The 17,272-nt window shown below is 43.9% G+C and overlaps 2 protein-coding genes across 2 annotated transcripts in view; one reads left to right on the top strand and one right to left on the bottom strand.

The window, feature by feature from the left end:
* The first annotated feature begins 124 nt into the window (after positions 1-124).
* On the top strand, positions 125-5,881 carry LMOD3 (leiomodin 3). Its single transcript, XM_027700603.1, has 3 exons — positions 125-605; positions 2,364-3,749; positions 5,359-5,881. The coding sequence occupies exons 1-3, from the start codon at positions 309-311 to the stop codon at positions 5,383-5,385; spliced, it is 1,710 nt and encodes a 569-aa protein (XP_027556404.1). The 5' UTR covers positions 125-308; the 3' UTR covers positions 5,386-5,881.
* Positions 5,882-8,979: 3,098 nt separating this feature from the next.
* ARL6IP5 (ADP ribosylation factor like GTPase 6 interacting protein 5) overlaps positions 8,980-17,272 on the bottom strand; it is an 8,846-nt gene continuing 553 nt past the window's right edge. Inside the window, exons 2-3 of the mRNA XM_027700632.1 lie at positions 9,704-9,921; positions 8,980-9,390 (exon numbers count right to left, since the gene is read on the bottom strand). Of these exons, the coding sequence (XP_027556433.1) occupies positions 9,218-9,390; positions 9,704-9,921 (391 nt within the window). The 3' untranslated portion in view covers positions 8,980-9,217. The remainder of the gene's footprint in view (positions 9,391-9,703; positions 9,922-17,272) is intronic.

The raw sequence follows: 17,272 nt of genomic DNA, 5'->3' as shown, positions 1-17,272 counted from the left end.
CTGCCTCCCTCAATGGGGGACACACCAGCTGCACTGAAATGTCAGAAGGGTTTGCACAGCTGACAGGTTGCTGAAAATGGAGCATTGCCATAAATTCTCCTTATCCAGCCAAGTGCAGCTTAATATAGTCTTAGCTGCAGGGGCTGTCCCCCGCACTGAGACCGAGAGCTGCCACAGCTCATGACCAAAACATGAAGTTGTCGATTTAACAGGATGAACTACTGCTAGTGAAGGGGGAAAGAACGTAAAATCCTTTGAAATTTAGCTTTCTCTGTAGGTTTAAAAAGACGTAGAGGAAGGAGAGAAGAATGAACATGTCTGAACTCGGCCAGAACTCCGATGAAGCCGTTTGTCCCGAGGACATCGATGAAGATGAAATCCTGGCAAACCTGTCCCCTGAGGAGCTCAAGGAGCTGCAGAGTGAGATGGAAGTCATGGCCCCAGACCCTGAAGTCCCGACTGGGATGATACAGAAGGATCAGACAGAGAAACCCCCCACAGGGAGCTTTGACCACAGGTCCCTGGTTGACTACCTGTACTGGCAGAAGGCATCCAGACGCATGCTCGAGGATGAGAGAGTTCCCGTCACCCTCTTGCCCTCTGAGGTAACAAGCAAAAAATCACAAATATTTATTATGCATCTGCTGTGCAATCTGTTTTACAGCTTTAATACCTTAACCTGCCTCTGCTTCTGTCCCTTACATAATGCATAGTACAAACAAATTTAGATTAATCCTAAAAGCCTCAGCAGTGACAGAATCCAGCTTGGACTGATGTCAGGGTTAGTAATTTTTTAATTACTTTTCCCAAATATTTACTTAAGCTTTTTAATTTAGGAAAATCCTAATTCTGTTTCAGTAAAGCAAATCACTGAGAAATTGTCACAAGATTAGTTTGGGGGATGTAACTAAAATGCGTTTGACTTTGCATAAGAAACAACATCATGTTGCTTTTCCATAAAAGACTACATTAATCGTACTTATTAAATTAATTAATTGACAGAATTTAATGATCTACTGGAGAATAAACCCAAACCACTGCATTTTAACAAGGTGAAACATTCACTAATAGCTAAGCATGCAAACTGCAGGAACAAGCCCAACCCTATTCAATACAGTCCTTAAATTTATTTGACTGTCCCTACGACTTTGAAATAAAGTTAAGGTCATACTTAGATATCTTTCAGGATGAGGGCCACACTTAAAAATAGGTTAATAGAATTGAAACTTGGCCAGATGAAACACATCCATACCCAAACCTAAGTGAATTTGAGGTAACTGATTTATTTTATTTTTGTTTTAAATACCAGTGGTTCTGCTAATACAGACCAACACGGTATATCGCAGATTTCCCTGGGCAGGTTTCTTGGGGAAATTTGTGGTGTTTTCTCTTCCTGTAACACTCTCACCCTCAAAGAAATTTTGGAATTTGGGTGTGGAGCTGGCTGCTGACAACTGGTGAAACGATCCCCACACTAAACCCCTCCACTACCACAGCAGGCAGGAGCCACAGCCCCGAGGGCAGAGGCGACTGTGACCATTTTGTCAGACTTTGGGTGCACCACAAGCCCTGCCTGAAGTAGTGCCAATCTTTGCAAAACAGCTTGATTTTATTAGCATTTCTCAGTGATGGAGGATACACTTGCAAAAAGATGCTTGAAAAAAAAAATCTCAGCTGGGGGGATGTCTCTGGAGATGATAGAAATCCATAACTAACTTTATTTGGTTGTGAGAAGCCCCATGGCCTTGCAACAGCTTTGTGTGCAAGATTTGGTTTCCTATCTCTGGACTCAAAACTGAGCTAATATTTTGCTTTATCCTCAGTGAGGTGCTTCCTTGGCTGTGATGCTCTGGCAGTACCAGAGCAGGCGGCCTTGTTGTACCATGTGCTGGGTGACTCCACTGTGGTCACAATGTGACCTCTTTAATCCCCCTTGGGCTGAGCAAACCATGAGTGGTTCACACTGATTTCCAATGGTTTGTGGCATATGAAAGAAATGTTGTCTCTTGTCAAAGAAAAGATACAAATTACACAAGATCCATAAAGAGACTTTGGATCAGAGACTCAGCCCCCAGAAGAGTTCAAGGACCATTTTAACACAGCATTAAACATGTTCAGGATTTAATTGTCAGGACTTAATTTTGTAAGCAAAGAAGAGAACCTGGTTTGCAGCCTCTTTAAGAACAAGTTGTTCCTCTGTCCACCAGCACAGTCTGGACTTCCAGGCAGTGACACTTTGAAGGATTATTCTCTAATGTATGGACATAGAGAGATCTAAGTCCAACTGCTACATGTTTGAGTAGAAAGTTACTGTAACAAAGCTGTGTTCAGTTATTTCAGCTGTGAGGTTTTGTCTTCCTCAGAGAAGCACTGCAGAGGAGATGGAAGGAAAGGCCGGTGGCAGTGGCGAGGCAGCCGGCGGGAGGATGCCAGGAGCAGAGGGAAAAGAGAGACATTACCAAAATGAGCATGTGTCCAACTCAGGAACACAATTTGGGGAGACAAAGAAAGATGGAAACGATAAAGAGAGAGAGGAGGAGGAGGATGAGAAAGAAGAAGCAGAGGAGGAAGAAGAAGATGATGAAGAGGAGGAAGAAGAAGAGGAAGATGAGACTGAATTGCAAACAAAGGAGAATTACACCAATGAGAACTGTCACAGTGATCAGATAAATAAGAAACCAAGTACAGAACCGGGAGAAATCAAAGAAAAGCCAAATGAAAATGAAAAGAAAATATCAAAATTGAACATCCCCCAAAAGTTAGCTCTGGATACCAGCTTCATGAAGCTCAGTGCCAGGCCTTCAGGGAATCAAACCAATTTAGAAGAGAGTTTGGAGAAGGTCCGAAAAAACAACCCAGATGTGAAGGAGCTCAACCTGAACAACATCGAAAACGTCCCCAAGGAAATGCTGATAGACTTTGTGAATGCCATGAAAAAGAATAAGAACATAAAAACGTTCAGCTTGGCCAACGTGGGGGCCGATGACAACGTGGCGTTTGCCCTGGCCAACATGCTGAGGGAGAACAGGAGCATCACCACGCTGAACATCGACTCTAACTTCATCTCTGGCAAAGGGATCGTGGCCATCATGCGGTGCCTCCAGTACAACGAGACGCTGACGGAGCTCCGCTTCCACAACCAGCGGGGCATGCTGGGCCACCAGGCAGAGATGGAGATCGCCAGGCTGCTGAAAGCCAACACCACCCTCCTGAAAATGGGCTATCACTTCGAACTGCCGGGGCCCAGGATGGTGGTGACCAACCTGCTCAGCAGAAACCTGGACAAGCAGAGGCAGAAGAGGCAAGAGGGGCAAAGGCAGCAGCAAATGAAAGAGCAGAAAGAGTTGATAGCGATGCTGGAGAATGGACTTGGGTTGCCTCCCGGCATGTGGGAAATGCTGGGGGGACCTCTGCCCCAGGTGAGGATGCACGAGCCCCCACAAGCCCCGAAACCACCCGTCCCTGCAGCTGTGTCCCTGAGCAAAAGGCAGGAGAGCACGAGGCAGCCGGCCCCGGAGCAGCCCTGCAGAGAGAAACCCGTCAGCTTCAAAGTGGTCAAGCTGAAGAAGATTCAGCGCAAACCCGCCGTGCCGGAATACGTGGAACCCGCCGAGAAAACCAACCTCAAAGACGTGATCAAAACACTTAAACCGATTCCCAGGAGAAGACCTCCTCCCCTCGTGGAAATAACCCCGAGGGATCAGCTCCTCAACGACATCCGTCAGAGCAACGTCGCTTACCTTAGACCGGTAAGTGCCGGGCTGTGGTGGCGAGGGGAGGGAATCACATCCACCCAGCTGGGGTTGGAAACATCTGGGCATTCGTGGGGCTGGCAATGCACCTGCATGCTGCATCATCAGCTGCATCACTGTGTCGAGCTGCTGTTCCTGGGATGCAGGTGGTTGTTTTCCAGCAGCACTAAGGTCTGGCTTGCACAGAGAAATGGCAACAAGCATGGAGGCTGCAGCCTCGTGCATCCCTGTCTGCATCCATAAGGTAAAAGAATGGAAATTCAGTCAGGAGATTAATAAACCCACAGAAACTCAACCTTAGCATACTACTAATAGCAGATTAGTTATGATAGGCATGTGCTATTATAAGATGCTTGTTTCGGGAGAGCAAGAGGTATTATTTTTCACATTAGCCTGGCCTCGGTTCTCCATAAAAACCTTGTTTCTCTCTTCAATAGCTGTGTTTTATCTTAGCTCTCACTTTACACAAGAAAGCACCATCACTTGGCCCACACTGAAATCCAGCCTAGACTCACAGGCTGCAGCCCTGCTCCTGCCTGCCTCACCCGGTAGCAAGGAGTGTATTATTTTACTGATCCTTTGCCACTCGATCTTTTTTTGCCCTTAATTAAATCAACTGCAAAATTCTAGTGCTGTTAGGAAAAAAAAGAAATTGGAAGCACCAGCAGTGAAGATGGAGCAAGGTTAAAGGAAGAAAGTAGCAATACCACAGGAGTTTTTATATTTGTTTCCAAGTAAATCTTTGCCACTGAAAAGTGCTTAGTGGTCACGACTCATGTGAGCTCAGTGTAAGAATCCAAGTTCAAAACTGTGAAAACTGCATCTTGGTGATGCTGTTACTTGGGTACCAAATTCATGGGCCACTTCTCAAAATGTTGTCCACCAGATTTAACCTTTTGCTCTCCTGACCTCTTATATTTCCTTGTGTTGTATCATTATTCAAGAAATCCTGAAAGATGACTGATGTATTTGTAGCTAGTGATGTTGATGCCTCTTAGCGTTGCTAAGGTTTGAGGAAGAGGACAGAAAATCCTTTGTAATTAGAAATGGTCAAGTAGTATTTTGTAATTAATTTTTCTTTTAATATTGACATCTTAATATAGTGGGCCTCATTTTGCTTTCATTTATACCTACACAGAAATAATTATTCCCTCAGCAGGGGATACATATGTTGGGGGTTTGGGGTGGGGTTTTTTTTGGTGGGTTTTCTTTTTTTTTTCTAGTTCTCATTGGGCCACTTGGCTTGGATTTGGGAGCATTACGCTGTTATTGTCCCCATCCTGTGTGATCTTGGTAACTCCTTTTTTTCCTCAATACCCTCAGCTTCATCTCTAAAATAGGGTTTTACTGCTTGAGCCAAGCTGGGTGTTTGTTTGCTCCGTGAAGGGACTCAGTACCTTCAAATTGATTTCCTGGGCATAAAGCATCACAAACAGCAAGTGGAAAATTACAAACCAAAGAAATTCCCAACCAGAGCTCCCTGGAGCTCCCAGCTGTTTATATTTTTGATCATTTTACATTTTCTGAAGGTTTGTATTAGACTAAACTGGTCTGGGAAATAAGACTGAGAAATTTCCTCCTCCTCATACTTACTGTCCTTGTCCAGGTGCCGTTGCCAAAGCAGCTGGAGTGAGACCAGACTGACCTGAAGAAAACAACTTGGAATAAGGACTGTTCAAGTTTTGCTTACAACAGTTTCAGCAGATGTTTTCTGCAGAACCCAGGTGGTATATTCAACTCTTTGGGAACAAAGCTCGCGATACACACTTTTATAAGTGTGGTGGAAACGGCTGGCATGGGAAAACCCAGTGCTAAGCATTTCCACCAGGTATCAAACAATCCCGCTGCCATCTGTCTGCCAAGTGGATTTGAGGCTTCAGTTTGTTGTGGGAGTATTTTCTCAGAGGCATCAATAACCTTGTCTTTCTAGTTTGTCAGCAAACTACTTTGCTTCCACGTTGTCCTTCTGCTGCCAGATTCTGCAGGAACACGCTGTGCTTTATCTTTCTTTTCACACACATGCTGCTTTATTATTCTCTTGTCTGTGAGAAATCTATTTGGGTTTCATGTATACAGCTTCATTTTTTAGGCTAAGGAAACAGAAATGAAATAAAGCTCTCTCTGTAAGATGTGTGCAGCACTTCCATCACTAACCAGATGCTCACAGACAGAAGGACTGCTCTGGTACAACAAACAAACACCTCGCCTGGATGGTTTCAAGCTCTATTTCAGAACATAGTCTAGTGGGTATTGTACCTGATCAGCATATAAAAAATGCTGCTACGTTCTGCTTTGAGAGCTGTGATCTTCATTCCCCATGATTCACCTCTGTCTTAATGTATTCCTTAATTGCAGCCACCTTGGAGTGCACTGAAATGCCATTTCAGGTTTCTTACAACACTGTTCTTGTGACAGGAGGAGGGCATTTTTTCCTCCTCATCCTTTATGAAAGATTTTTTCATTGCATTTTTTGTAAAGCAAGTGCAGGTAAGTCACACTCTTGTAAAATACATCCACAAGAGACCAGTTTGGGAGTTTTTTTGTTCGTTTTTTAAAGCTGTAATGCTTAGGGAAAGAACAAAGGCCAAAATGCAGCTCCCCTGCCTTCCTGTGGCTGATATTCGATCCAAAGGCACAGCTTTGCAGCTCCTGGCAGAATTTCCTTCAGGTGAGTTAGTCTCTTAGTGGTAACTCTTAACAGCCTTCCTCTGGCACCTAAATCCCAGTCCAACCCTGCTCCCCCTTCCCATGTTTATTATAATAGTCCTGCAGTATCAGCAATGTCCAGGACCTCATTGAATCCAAGGTAGTCTCTACTATCATGAGTTTAAATTTTCATTTGTCCTTGTCCTTTCTGTATCTATCACCTAGATAGAGATGGTCTATGGAAATGGTCTCTTTCCAAGCTCTATCTTTCAAACTTGTAAAGCTCCTTCTCAGCTCAGCTTCTGTTTGCAACTGTAATGCTCTAGACTTAGAAAACCCTCTTGGTTTATTGCCTAAGACAGAGCAAGTAGCTTTTAAGTATCACATAAAGGGAAAGGAAGAGCCATGTCTGGATGGCAGAGATGTAAAAAAAAATTGAAGTAATTTTTATTGCAGCCCCCACTTTTGGTAGTGGTTAAGAGTAGGAAAGGGAAGGAGCTTGGTACTTCTAACCAAGCCCTTGCATGGAGCACAGCAGCAAATGCAAAAAACAATTCCCCGAGAAAGCTCTTGGAGTAGCTGCTCTCCAGACTGGCTTCAGGGCCAGGCTAGTGCAGCTCAGACTTCAGCAGCTGGGACAGGGAAGCACAAAGGAAAATATAATATAGTGCTTTACAGTCTCCAGCTCAAGCTGCCAGGCACAAATTACTGCTACACCCAGAAGCTGCCAAACACGTCTTACCAGGGTGTACAGACAGGACCTGTGGAGCCCTGCTCTGATCCGTGTTCTCCCACCAAGCAGCCTCTCCAGTGATCCCAGGAGGAGCCAGGCAGCCAGATACAGAGATCACACCATCAGTTTGACTGCAGCAGAGCTGGCTTCCTAGTACTGCTCAAGGCACAGCTCCCAGTACTCCTTGGTGCAGAAATCCCTCTCAGGTAATTAAAAGAAAAGTTAAATCCCAGTTAAGTAGAGTTATATAAGAGACTGGAACAGCATGAACAAATATCTTAAGTATTCCACCTCTGTAGAGCAGCCTTTTTAAGGATGCAAGAGCAAGGCTATAACATTTCAGTTCAGAGGTCCCTTGTGCCCCAGCAAAGCTAATACAGACACGGAGCAGTCAAAGCCAGGAGCTTAATCCCCTACACGGGCTCACAGCACGAGCTGCAGGGTGACAGCAGATCTCCCACCCCCCTCCTGGAGTTCCACCAAACACAGAAACAGCCACAAGCTTCAGTTTCAAATCCTTAGAATTTATTTTTCGTCATAACTGTGCAGTTCTTAAAATTCTACAGTAATGATGAAGTCATAGGCTACTATGTTCTTTAAGTGTGGAAACAGCTTTCAAAAAACAAAGACCATGCGCTACAAGTGAGGAACAGGCCATTGACTCTTCTGCTGGAATATACAGACATTTTTGATAAATACTGATCACTTTAACACTTAAATGGAATGACATGATCAGATTTCTACGCAGTTCACTATGAAAACAGCATGGCAAGTTACATAAAAGCTTCAACTTCAAGGATCCTTCCTTTTTTATTAAATTAATTACTTGGTTAGAAAAGAGAAATGCAAGATTATTTGAAATGGAGTGTCACCTGGACAACTTCCCCCCACATTGTTGGCAAGCTCATGTTATCAAGATGATTCCATCAGAGCTGGCAGTTAAAATCTATATATGTAAAAGAATCCCCCACACTGCTCTCAGCTTCAAGAGTTCTAACAGGCAAATATCTTCATGAATTTGGAATGGGTTTTCAAAAACTGTATCTTGACATTTATTGCTTTGACTTGTAAACCTGAAATCCAGTTTATTCCTTTGATGAGTGCCAGAAGTACAGAGTCAAAGGATGCATGTTTGACTTATATCTTTGCATTCTGGTTAAGAGGAAAGAAAAAGATGACCCACGCTCGAAACCACACATACACCTCCATCTACAAACAGCCTATACAGACTAAAGCAGAACAAGGTAAGTCCTTAAGTAGCAGTATTTAAAAACATCAATGGGGTAGAAACCCAGCTTATCCAACCTATCTGCACATTTCTTCTTCTCCTGTGCTTGGCCACAGTTTAGCTGGCACACAGGGAAGTTTGGCTCTCCTGCAGAAAGGAGCAGTTTCTACAGATCAGGATTTTGGAGAGAGCAAAGGTACATTTTACTGGAGCTGGCAGGCACAGTGCCACGTGTACTCTTCATGCTTACATCTATTTAGACTCTTTCATGGCTGCTGAAGAAGGAGTGTGAGGTGAGGACAGAACCCAGACTCGTTACAAGTACTGCACAGTTTTACCCCCTGCCAGTTAAGCTGGCAACGTGGTCTCTGTAAATACCATTCAAGGGAGGGATTTGGAGGATGCAAGAGATACCTACTTTTGATACATTCCAGCTCACCTTGATCATCACCAGGCTGAAGGTGCTACCCAGCATAATCTGGCTAAACTGCAATCTTTTAGAACTGAGATGAAGGGGATGTTACTTTAATAGACAAATTTGTTACAAGACAGTTTGAGAGACTGCATTCCATAGGTTTCCATCTCTTCCTCCTCTACCCCCAGAAGAAGAGACAAGCAAACATGATTAAGTTAGTATGTATTTGTGTAAACACCAGAACATTTTGCTATACAATAGAAAAAAGTTGCTGTTCTTATGTTCTTAGAGGAGCCCTGAAGACCTTGGAATACCTGTATCCTGCAACTATTAACCTGTACCACATGCATTTCCTGTTTTGTACACAAACTGAAAGCAAGCTTGAACAATAGTAAATAGCAACTACACTCCTGCAACAGGTGAAAATGCCATGTTGCAGCTGCTTACTCCTTCACTTTAGATATGTAGTCAGCGATTTTGTTGATGCTATCCTCCTGCTGTTCTAGAGCATCCAGGATGATGCCCATTGGGGTCTTCTTCAAGCCTATTCCCTCCATCTTGTTCTGCAGCTTGTTCTGTATGTTCCGGAGCCTCAGAGAAGCATGGACAAACATCACTGCAGGACAGAAACACACTCATTAATTGTTAATGCTCAGGGAATGCATAGTTCTTGCAGCACTCATCTTAAGACACATTCCAGCACCATGACATCAGTGGAAGATGATGACGTATCAATGACTGTTTAAGTAGCCACAGGTACCCATTTAATAATGACATTGAAGATGGCTTGTGCTGTTTTGTGTCCACTCCCCCACAATTCTGCTCTGGGATCATTTAAACAGAGATAGCAAAGGCGCAACAGCCAATTTAGAATCTGCAGACTCAAGTCAGACCCCTCTGGACCCACAGAGAAGAGAAAAATTACTTACAGAGGAGAGGAAGTGTGATCCCAAACATGAACACCATGACATCTCCCAGGTAGGAGATCAAGAAGTAGCTAGACAGCATGATGGCCACCACGAACGTGGTTGGATACTGCTTCTTCAGCTTGCGGAGAATATCCTTGTTGTGCGACATCCACACAAACCCCAGGAACACCAGCACCACCACGGTACCGCCAATGACCATGTTCAGGGGACTCAGAAATCTGCAGAGAAGAAGGAACAACAAAAAAAAAAAGTGTTCAATTTCAGAGCCTTCATGACTTGTGGCCATAAAGGAACAGCTCGCTCAACAGTAATGTTACCAGGGAGGTAAGTCATTGAGAAGGCAGTTGCTGCTGTCAAGACCTTTACCAAGGTCTTTAGCAGAAGCTAAATAAAGCAACAAGTGCAACTTGAACAAGCAACTCTTAGCACTGAATTTAGATAATCTTTGTCTTTATGTTCTCTTCTTGAGCTTAGCTCAGGATGAGTTTCTGCAGCACCTCATAACAGAGGCACTTCCTGCCAGGACCACTCCTACCTCTGCAATCAACTCATTTGATATCACACTCAGAGTTAACGTACCCAGAGAGCAGATGGAGCCAACATTTGCCCAAGGGACTGATCTTTTCCCTCCATGTGGCAAAACCAGGATCAGCCTAGGCCTTCAGATGAACTAGCTTTTCATAGCATCTTGTCTAGGTTTGCAAAATGGGAAAGGTAGGAGAACACTAAAGGAAGTTACTTCACTCTTTCTCATTTCTGAATAAGCCTTCTTACTGGTTTACAACCAAACAAAAGAACTGTATGAACTTGCAGAAGGAGCTCACCACCATCAACACAACAGATGGAAGCCCAGTCCCAAGCAAGCATGCCTGAGAGTCAGAAGAAACTGGAGTATGGGATAAAGATTTTATAGGAAGAGGAGCCAGGCCTGGCAAGAGAGTCACTGCTGAGGTTTGTGTTCTATTATTGTTATCAGAGTTTCCAAGCAAACCAAGCCACCGAGTGGATCAGCTATGGACTATAAACAGCAAGTCCCTTTTTTGGACCAGCGTGACAACATCACCTGCTCAAACCACTTTCCCAAGTATTTAGAGCTTGTTCAAATCAAGCTTTCAGCAATTGCTTTGCTGAGCTTGTTTCTGTACTCACACAAAGTCAAGGCTCTATGATATTTCACTTATAGAGTAAAAAGTTATGTGCTTTCATGTGCATTCTGATTTACTGGCCTGCACATGCACTGCTCTGGTTACACAGCAGCTGAGGGCTCTGAGCTATTACAACTATGGCAGCAGGACAGCACCACCCTGATAAAGCCAGACATACTCAAGACTGCCCCTTGTAGACTTTGCAGCACGTCTTGCTGTTCCAAAGCTAACAGGCACAGTGATTCACCACTCCTCCCCACTGCTGAGGAGGAAGCTATGGTTTGTGGTCTGTGCTTCATATCCGGCACAGGCACAAGAAAATGTGCTGGTATGTCAACACTCCACCTGCAGTGCCAGGGAACAGTTCCCCAGAGAAGGAAGAATCCCCAAGAATTACTTCAGAGCAAGGACTGGCTCTTGATTCTTTAAGTCAGTTGTGCCAACAGGAGACAGGACAACTGGACAGAAAAAGATTAAAATTCAGACTAGTTCCCCACCTGCTTCTGCTCCTCATGCTGAAAAGCCAACAGGGCTTTTTGGAAGTGGTGATAGGGCAGACTTGGTTGTTGCATCTGAGTCACTCCCTGTAGCCAGCCAGTTTATATTTAGCTTTGAATTGTCAATCTAAAGTTTCCAGGCTGGAAAAAGTGAACAGCATTGCTCTGGAAGGAAATCGGTTTCATCTGTGCTCCTTTGCAGCAGGAGAAGGAGGGTGACTCATGACTGGACCAACACTGGTGCCTGGCTTATATACATACTACTGGACACATGAGATTCCTAAAGTAGAAGTCACCTCCACATCACAGCTATCATGGAGCAGAAATGGCCAAACAGTAAATAATTTTTTGTTGCCAAAAAAATCCCCAGACAAGATAATCCTAGAAGCAACAAAGAGCTAGGCAGAGCTCCACTCTACATTTTCCACATGCCTGCTAAATGCTCTCAAAGCCTTATCTTCCCTGCTCTTCCCTCTACTCTTATTACAACTTCAGAAACTTGTGGTGAAGAGCTATCCCTCCATATTTATAAGGAAGAGACCACATAATTCTCTGGTCTATACTTTTTTCTGGAATTACACAGGTTCTGTATAACTGACTGGCTGTAAGGGATATAAAGAGGAGTGGGGGGGAGGCACAATGCATTCAGAAGATCCCACTTTCCTAAGGAAAGTGATTTGAATTACATGTTTTCTGTTGTGGGCTGCATTCCAACGCGTACAAGGGAACAGTGAACAGAAGTATCAAGTGAAGGCATTCAGAGCCACATGAACACAGATGGGGATTGCAGTTGCCACTAAAAACTGGTATTCAAGTTATCAGCCATGTGTCCACAGACTTCACTGCTGGTGATTGCAGTACTGGATAGGGTGTCATATGCCAAGCTCCCCTTTATTGCTTGACTCGCCCACAGCGTAATTGACAGCACTAAGATTACCCTAGAAATTCATATATAGAAAATTCTTCTCCAGCAATGGCATTTTTCAGGAAGGCAGACCTCCATTATCGTTTCACTCAGATCTGTTGGCAGGCTGCTCTCAATAACACAATAGCTAAAGACTGGAAAGGAAAAAACATGGACGCGTTATTTTAGAACACCAGGGCGTGGGGAAAAAGCAAGCTGTGTAACAGCCCTAGAAGTCACCTTACAGCTGAACCACCAACATTGGTATTGGCCTTATTTATCCAGAGGTCAGAACACAATATGACAAATTTGTGGTCAGGCAAGGAGGCTGGAAGTCTTTCAGTGCTGCACAGACAAGGTAAGTGACCAGCCATTAAGGATGTTACAAGATACTTTCTAAATATAATTCCTTTAGCAGGGATTTATGAGACCTCTCAAATACCTAAAAATGTAATGCACATAACTATCAGCATGTCAGGGGTTTGGTGGCTTGAGTTTAGACTGCTCAGATGACTTAGGGGAGGAAAAATTCTTTTAGGGTTGGACATGAAAACCACCAACTTCTATGACCCTGAAAGAAGCTAGAAGGGCAGGACTAATGGCATTTGGGTGTGCTAATGGCCTAGAGCATCTTGTGTGGATGATCTCCTCACTTGTTCTCTGTGGTGGACAAGGTGCAGCCCTGGTAGGATGCTGTGACCTCCAGCACAGCCAGGACAAACTGACAAGGAAAAGCCATCACCCAGATTCAGTGTCACAGTGGGACTTGCCATTGCACCCCTGCTGCCCTGCAAAGACCAGGGTTCCTTCAGCACCTGCCTCAATGCAAAGTAAAGAGACAGGGAAAACAAATAAGACAAAATACACATCCTGCTTGGCTGCAGAGACACAGGTATTGTCCTGTGCCAAGCTGGGCCACGGGACACTTTGTATTCTGGAAGGAGCCTCAGGGGAGATGAAATGCTGGAGGTGCAGTTGTGTGGGAGGAAGTACTGGCAGCTACCCCAGGCCAGCAGAAACAGATGAAGATGAAATACTTTCTTTTTTTAAACTAGATTCATATTTCTAGGCTCTGCATCACAGGTTAGAACTCTCACACAGGTTCAGGAAAGCCTGAAAAGCTCTGCTTGCAGTGAGTTACCACAGCATCTCTTCTTGTCACGCTGTTTCATACCTGCACACTTGTGCAGCCTTACAGCAGGAGACAGGGAGGACACACAGCTGTAGTGTAGGGAAAAAGAGCTTGGCAGGACACATCCTTTGTGGAAGACAAGAAGCCTCCAGCACCACAAGCCCAGAAATAGGACAGGCCACATAAAAAGCAAAAGCTCCATCCTCAAATCAGCTCCATTTTAGATGACTGTATTGGGGTGATTATTCAGCAGTTGCTGTCACATCTGTTTCTTTTGCATGTGACCAGGCAAGTCTGAACAAAGGCACTGAGTAGGAGACTGGCAGTCATCGTGAACCACATTTTTTTACTTACAGCAGCTCAGTTAGGCTGTTGCACCAAATAAGCATGAAAATTCCCTTTTAGAAGGCCTTTTGCTCTACCACGGCCCAAGCAGTGGGAAGGTCAGAGCACTAAAATGCTTCCTCCCTCATTTGTATTAAATTAAATAACTTGGAAAATGAAGTTCTGCTTCCTCTCTCCCCATACTTTGAACTCCACTGAGATTATACAGCTGTAATGAGATGTAGCACATAAAACTATAAATAGCATGTTTTTCCAGGTGATAGCCCTCAGCATCCATGGATTTAGCAATGCTTCTACCTACTGTTGTTTACTTGCATTGTTTTGAGAACAGGAGACCGATTCCTTCTTGCAGAACTGCCAGACCTTTAGGAAGTTATATACTAATATTATTATGCAACATATGTTTTTTAAATGATGTGTTTTGCTCACTCATTCCTAATCTTTCATCAGGCATGAGGGAAACTAAAGATTTTGCTGCTCTGGAGTTTTTGTTTCAGCAGAGGGAATCACTACAGGCACCTCAGGCTAGGGAAGGAAAAAAAAGAAGAAAAAAAGACAGGTAGTCATCGATTGCTGGGGTTGTGCAGATGGACAGTAGATGTTTTTAAAAAGTGGCAAAGGAAAGAGACGTTAAACCTCAGGCTGCGAGGAGAACATTATTCCAGAAGAGAATGAGCACTCTGATGTTCACATAGATACAGCACTCCGAAATCCAGCATGCTTTTAAAAACTGTCAGATTTAGAAGCTGATTTTTAGCAAGTACATGGCAACAAAAGCCTAGATGAAATTATATTAATTTAAGCAGTTAAGTTTGAACTACATGACAGAGAGGCCTTGTTGGAGTAGGTGGAAGAAGAGACAAATTCCACTTATTAACCAAATTGACTGTTTGAAAGGAGTTACAAGCTGTTGTGGGAGGCACTGAAGGCACCAATTTTAATAAAAATCCCAGTAGGACTCACAATGACAGGGCCCTGGCTCAGTGTAAGAATGGGGAGTCCAGTCCCTCTATAACTGGGTGAAAGGGCACAATTTTGTAAAGATCTTGTTTTTATCGGTGATCTATTGCAACTCAGTTGTAGAGGGGGGGGAAATGAAAAAGCACCCAAGTCCAGAGTCATTCTTAAAGGAATTTGCAGGGAGGGAGTGTGGAAGAGACAAGGCTGCTACCACCAGCCTGTATTTGTGGAGTGGCACTAATTTAACAGTTTTAGTTTTTTGTTCACTGATTTATTATTTTCTACCCAGTCCTGCAGGCTGAAAGTAAAATCTACATTACTGCAAAGCCCAGAACTTCATTTACATGTAACAGCAGCTTTGGGAGAAGACACATGGAAGGAGAAAGGCAGGGACATGAGGCAGTAGAGATCATTGCAATTCCACTACGTTCATGGTAAGGGTCTTCCACACCTTGAAGAGAGAGGGTAAAAAGCTGGAGAAGTCACCTTTGCTGTAGGAGAGGCAGTAAACTAAAGCTGTGGCAATGAGCACTGTACCTCCAGTATCAAGAAAGCCCTAGGCTACAATTTCTGAGTCAGCCCAACACAACCACAGTTGCCAAGTATTGCAATAGCTGAAAATATTATCTTCACATTACAAGTCTGTCTATATAGTTAGATGGTTTAAGAACAGGTAGAGTTGGTTATGGGCTAAGTTTAGTTTTGATCACGGGAAGACCACTACATTAGTGGTTTCAATAATCCTGCCCTTAGGCCTGTATACAGCCCTGGAGTTCCTAAAAAGCCATGATTCATCATTTATCACTCAGAGGTTCCTGCCCAGTACAGAGTTAAGTGCAACATCTATTTAAATTTATCAGGAGAACTTTCTTTACCTTTCTCCCAAAGCTACAGTCTGGCCAAATGAAAAATATTTTTACTAAAAGAAATGGACACTTTTTCTCTATTGAGGTATTATCTCATTTCCTTTAGAGTTCTTCTACCATTTGATTTTACTTCAGTGTTAGAAGCATCAGGTTCATCATACACCAAAGGCTCTAAGACATGCTATAAAAAATATTTGAGATTAAGATTCCATTCCAGGCATTGTTCATCTGTAAGTTTTCAACTTAGAGGGTTATCACTCAATATTAAGGTATTGGAATTGCAGTTCTGATATTAGTTTGCATCTCCTGTGGCTCTCTTCCTCTTCCACCTCCCACCTCAGCACATTAGTGGGAAACAAGTGGGAGATGAATCTCCCTTGATCTGAAGAAAAGCAATCAGAGTTCAAACAGAGGAATTTAGGAGAGTGAGTAAAAGCTTCTGCCATCTGTGTTTTCTGACCAGAAATATTAAAATTGTTTACATTTTTTCCCCAACCTTCTTGGGCAGAAGAGCTTGACCCTCTGCCTTCCAGGGACACTGTGATTCACCTGTGATTCATTGAGAGGTGGCTACAGCATTATGCTGCTAAACAGGGGTAAATGCACACAGAAGTTTAGAGCAAGGTGGTATAAGAAAGGCAAGGCCATGGAAGTGTCATTTTACCAGCCTCGTAGTTTGTAAAGCTCACTGCAGCATATCCCCAACAAATTAAAAAGCAGAAAGCCTATGCCACTATGCCAAACCCTTAACCATCATATGCATCCAGAAGAAAAAGCAGGATTCTGAGCCTATCCTTCCACAGAGCACAGGTCAAAGCTCCCTGTGAGCCACAGAATCTTCACCAATTGAGATGCTGGGTCAACAGCTTCAGAAGCCCTAACAGGATGCAGAATGCTCAAACCAAAAAAAATTGATTTAGAGGAAAAATTTTAAGACTCTGCAACATAAAAGATAAGATGTACTTCAGCCAAAACCACTCTGGCCTAGTGGCTGGGCAATCCTCCAACTTAAGCATTTGCACACTCTTTGTTGAGAAGAGTGGAGTATTCCAGTTTCCATATTAAAAGCTTAATCATCAGCTTCTGCTGCATGTCTTGCTTAAGAGCTTTCTGACCAAAGATGCCGAAGCAATACCTCAAGAATCACACAGGCTTGGATGCAGAAGATGATTATAAGGTTATTCCCTAATTCTCTTCAGGAAAGTTGGCCCTGAGACAACATCATACCGGCAGATGGTCCTGTCTTGAAGGCAGCAGAATTTATCTATGTATTTTTTTAAAATTCACAGCAGAGCATGTCTGAGCTTGCACAGCCCCACTGGACAGGTTCAGGAGGAAGCACAAGTCGCTGCACAGGATGCAGCTCCGTTTCCTGCCCATTGCACATAAAAATCATTGCTGCCTTCTGCCAGGCTGGGTGCCCGCTGCCTCTCCCTCGGGCAAAGGGCTTGGGGAGCAGCCCGTGAAACAGGGAGATAACAGTAACATAGTGAGACCGCACCAATAAACTGTCATAAACCCGACTCCTCTCAAGCCCCCTCTCCACAAGGAAGGCTGCAACCTCCTGCCTTTTTTAGCGACACCAGAGCTTTAAGGGAAGGCAGGAGAGGAAAGGGGGGAAATAGGGAGGGTAAAGGGGAGAAAAAGGGGGAGGGAATGGGAGGGAAAGCGGAAGTGGGGGGAAAGGGGAGTGAGGGGGAAAGGGGAATGGAGGAAGGGG

Source organism: Neopelma chrysocephalum, unplaced genomic scaffold (assembly GCF_003984885.1).
Source record: "Neopelma chrysocephalum unplaced genomic scaffold, ASM398488v2 Primary Assembly neopelma1_147, whole genome shotgun sequence".
Classification (NCBI taxonomy): Eukaryota; Metazoa; Chordata; class Aves; order Passeriformes; family Pipridae; genus Neopelma; species Neopelma chrysocephalum.
This window is presented reverse-complemented; position numbering and strand designations above follow the sequence as displayed.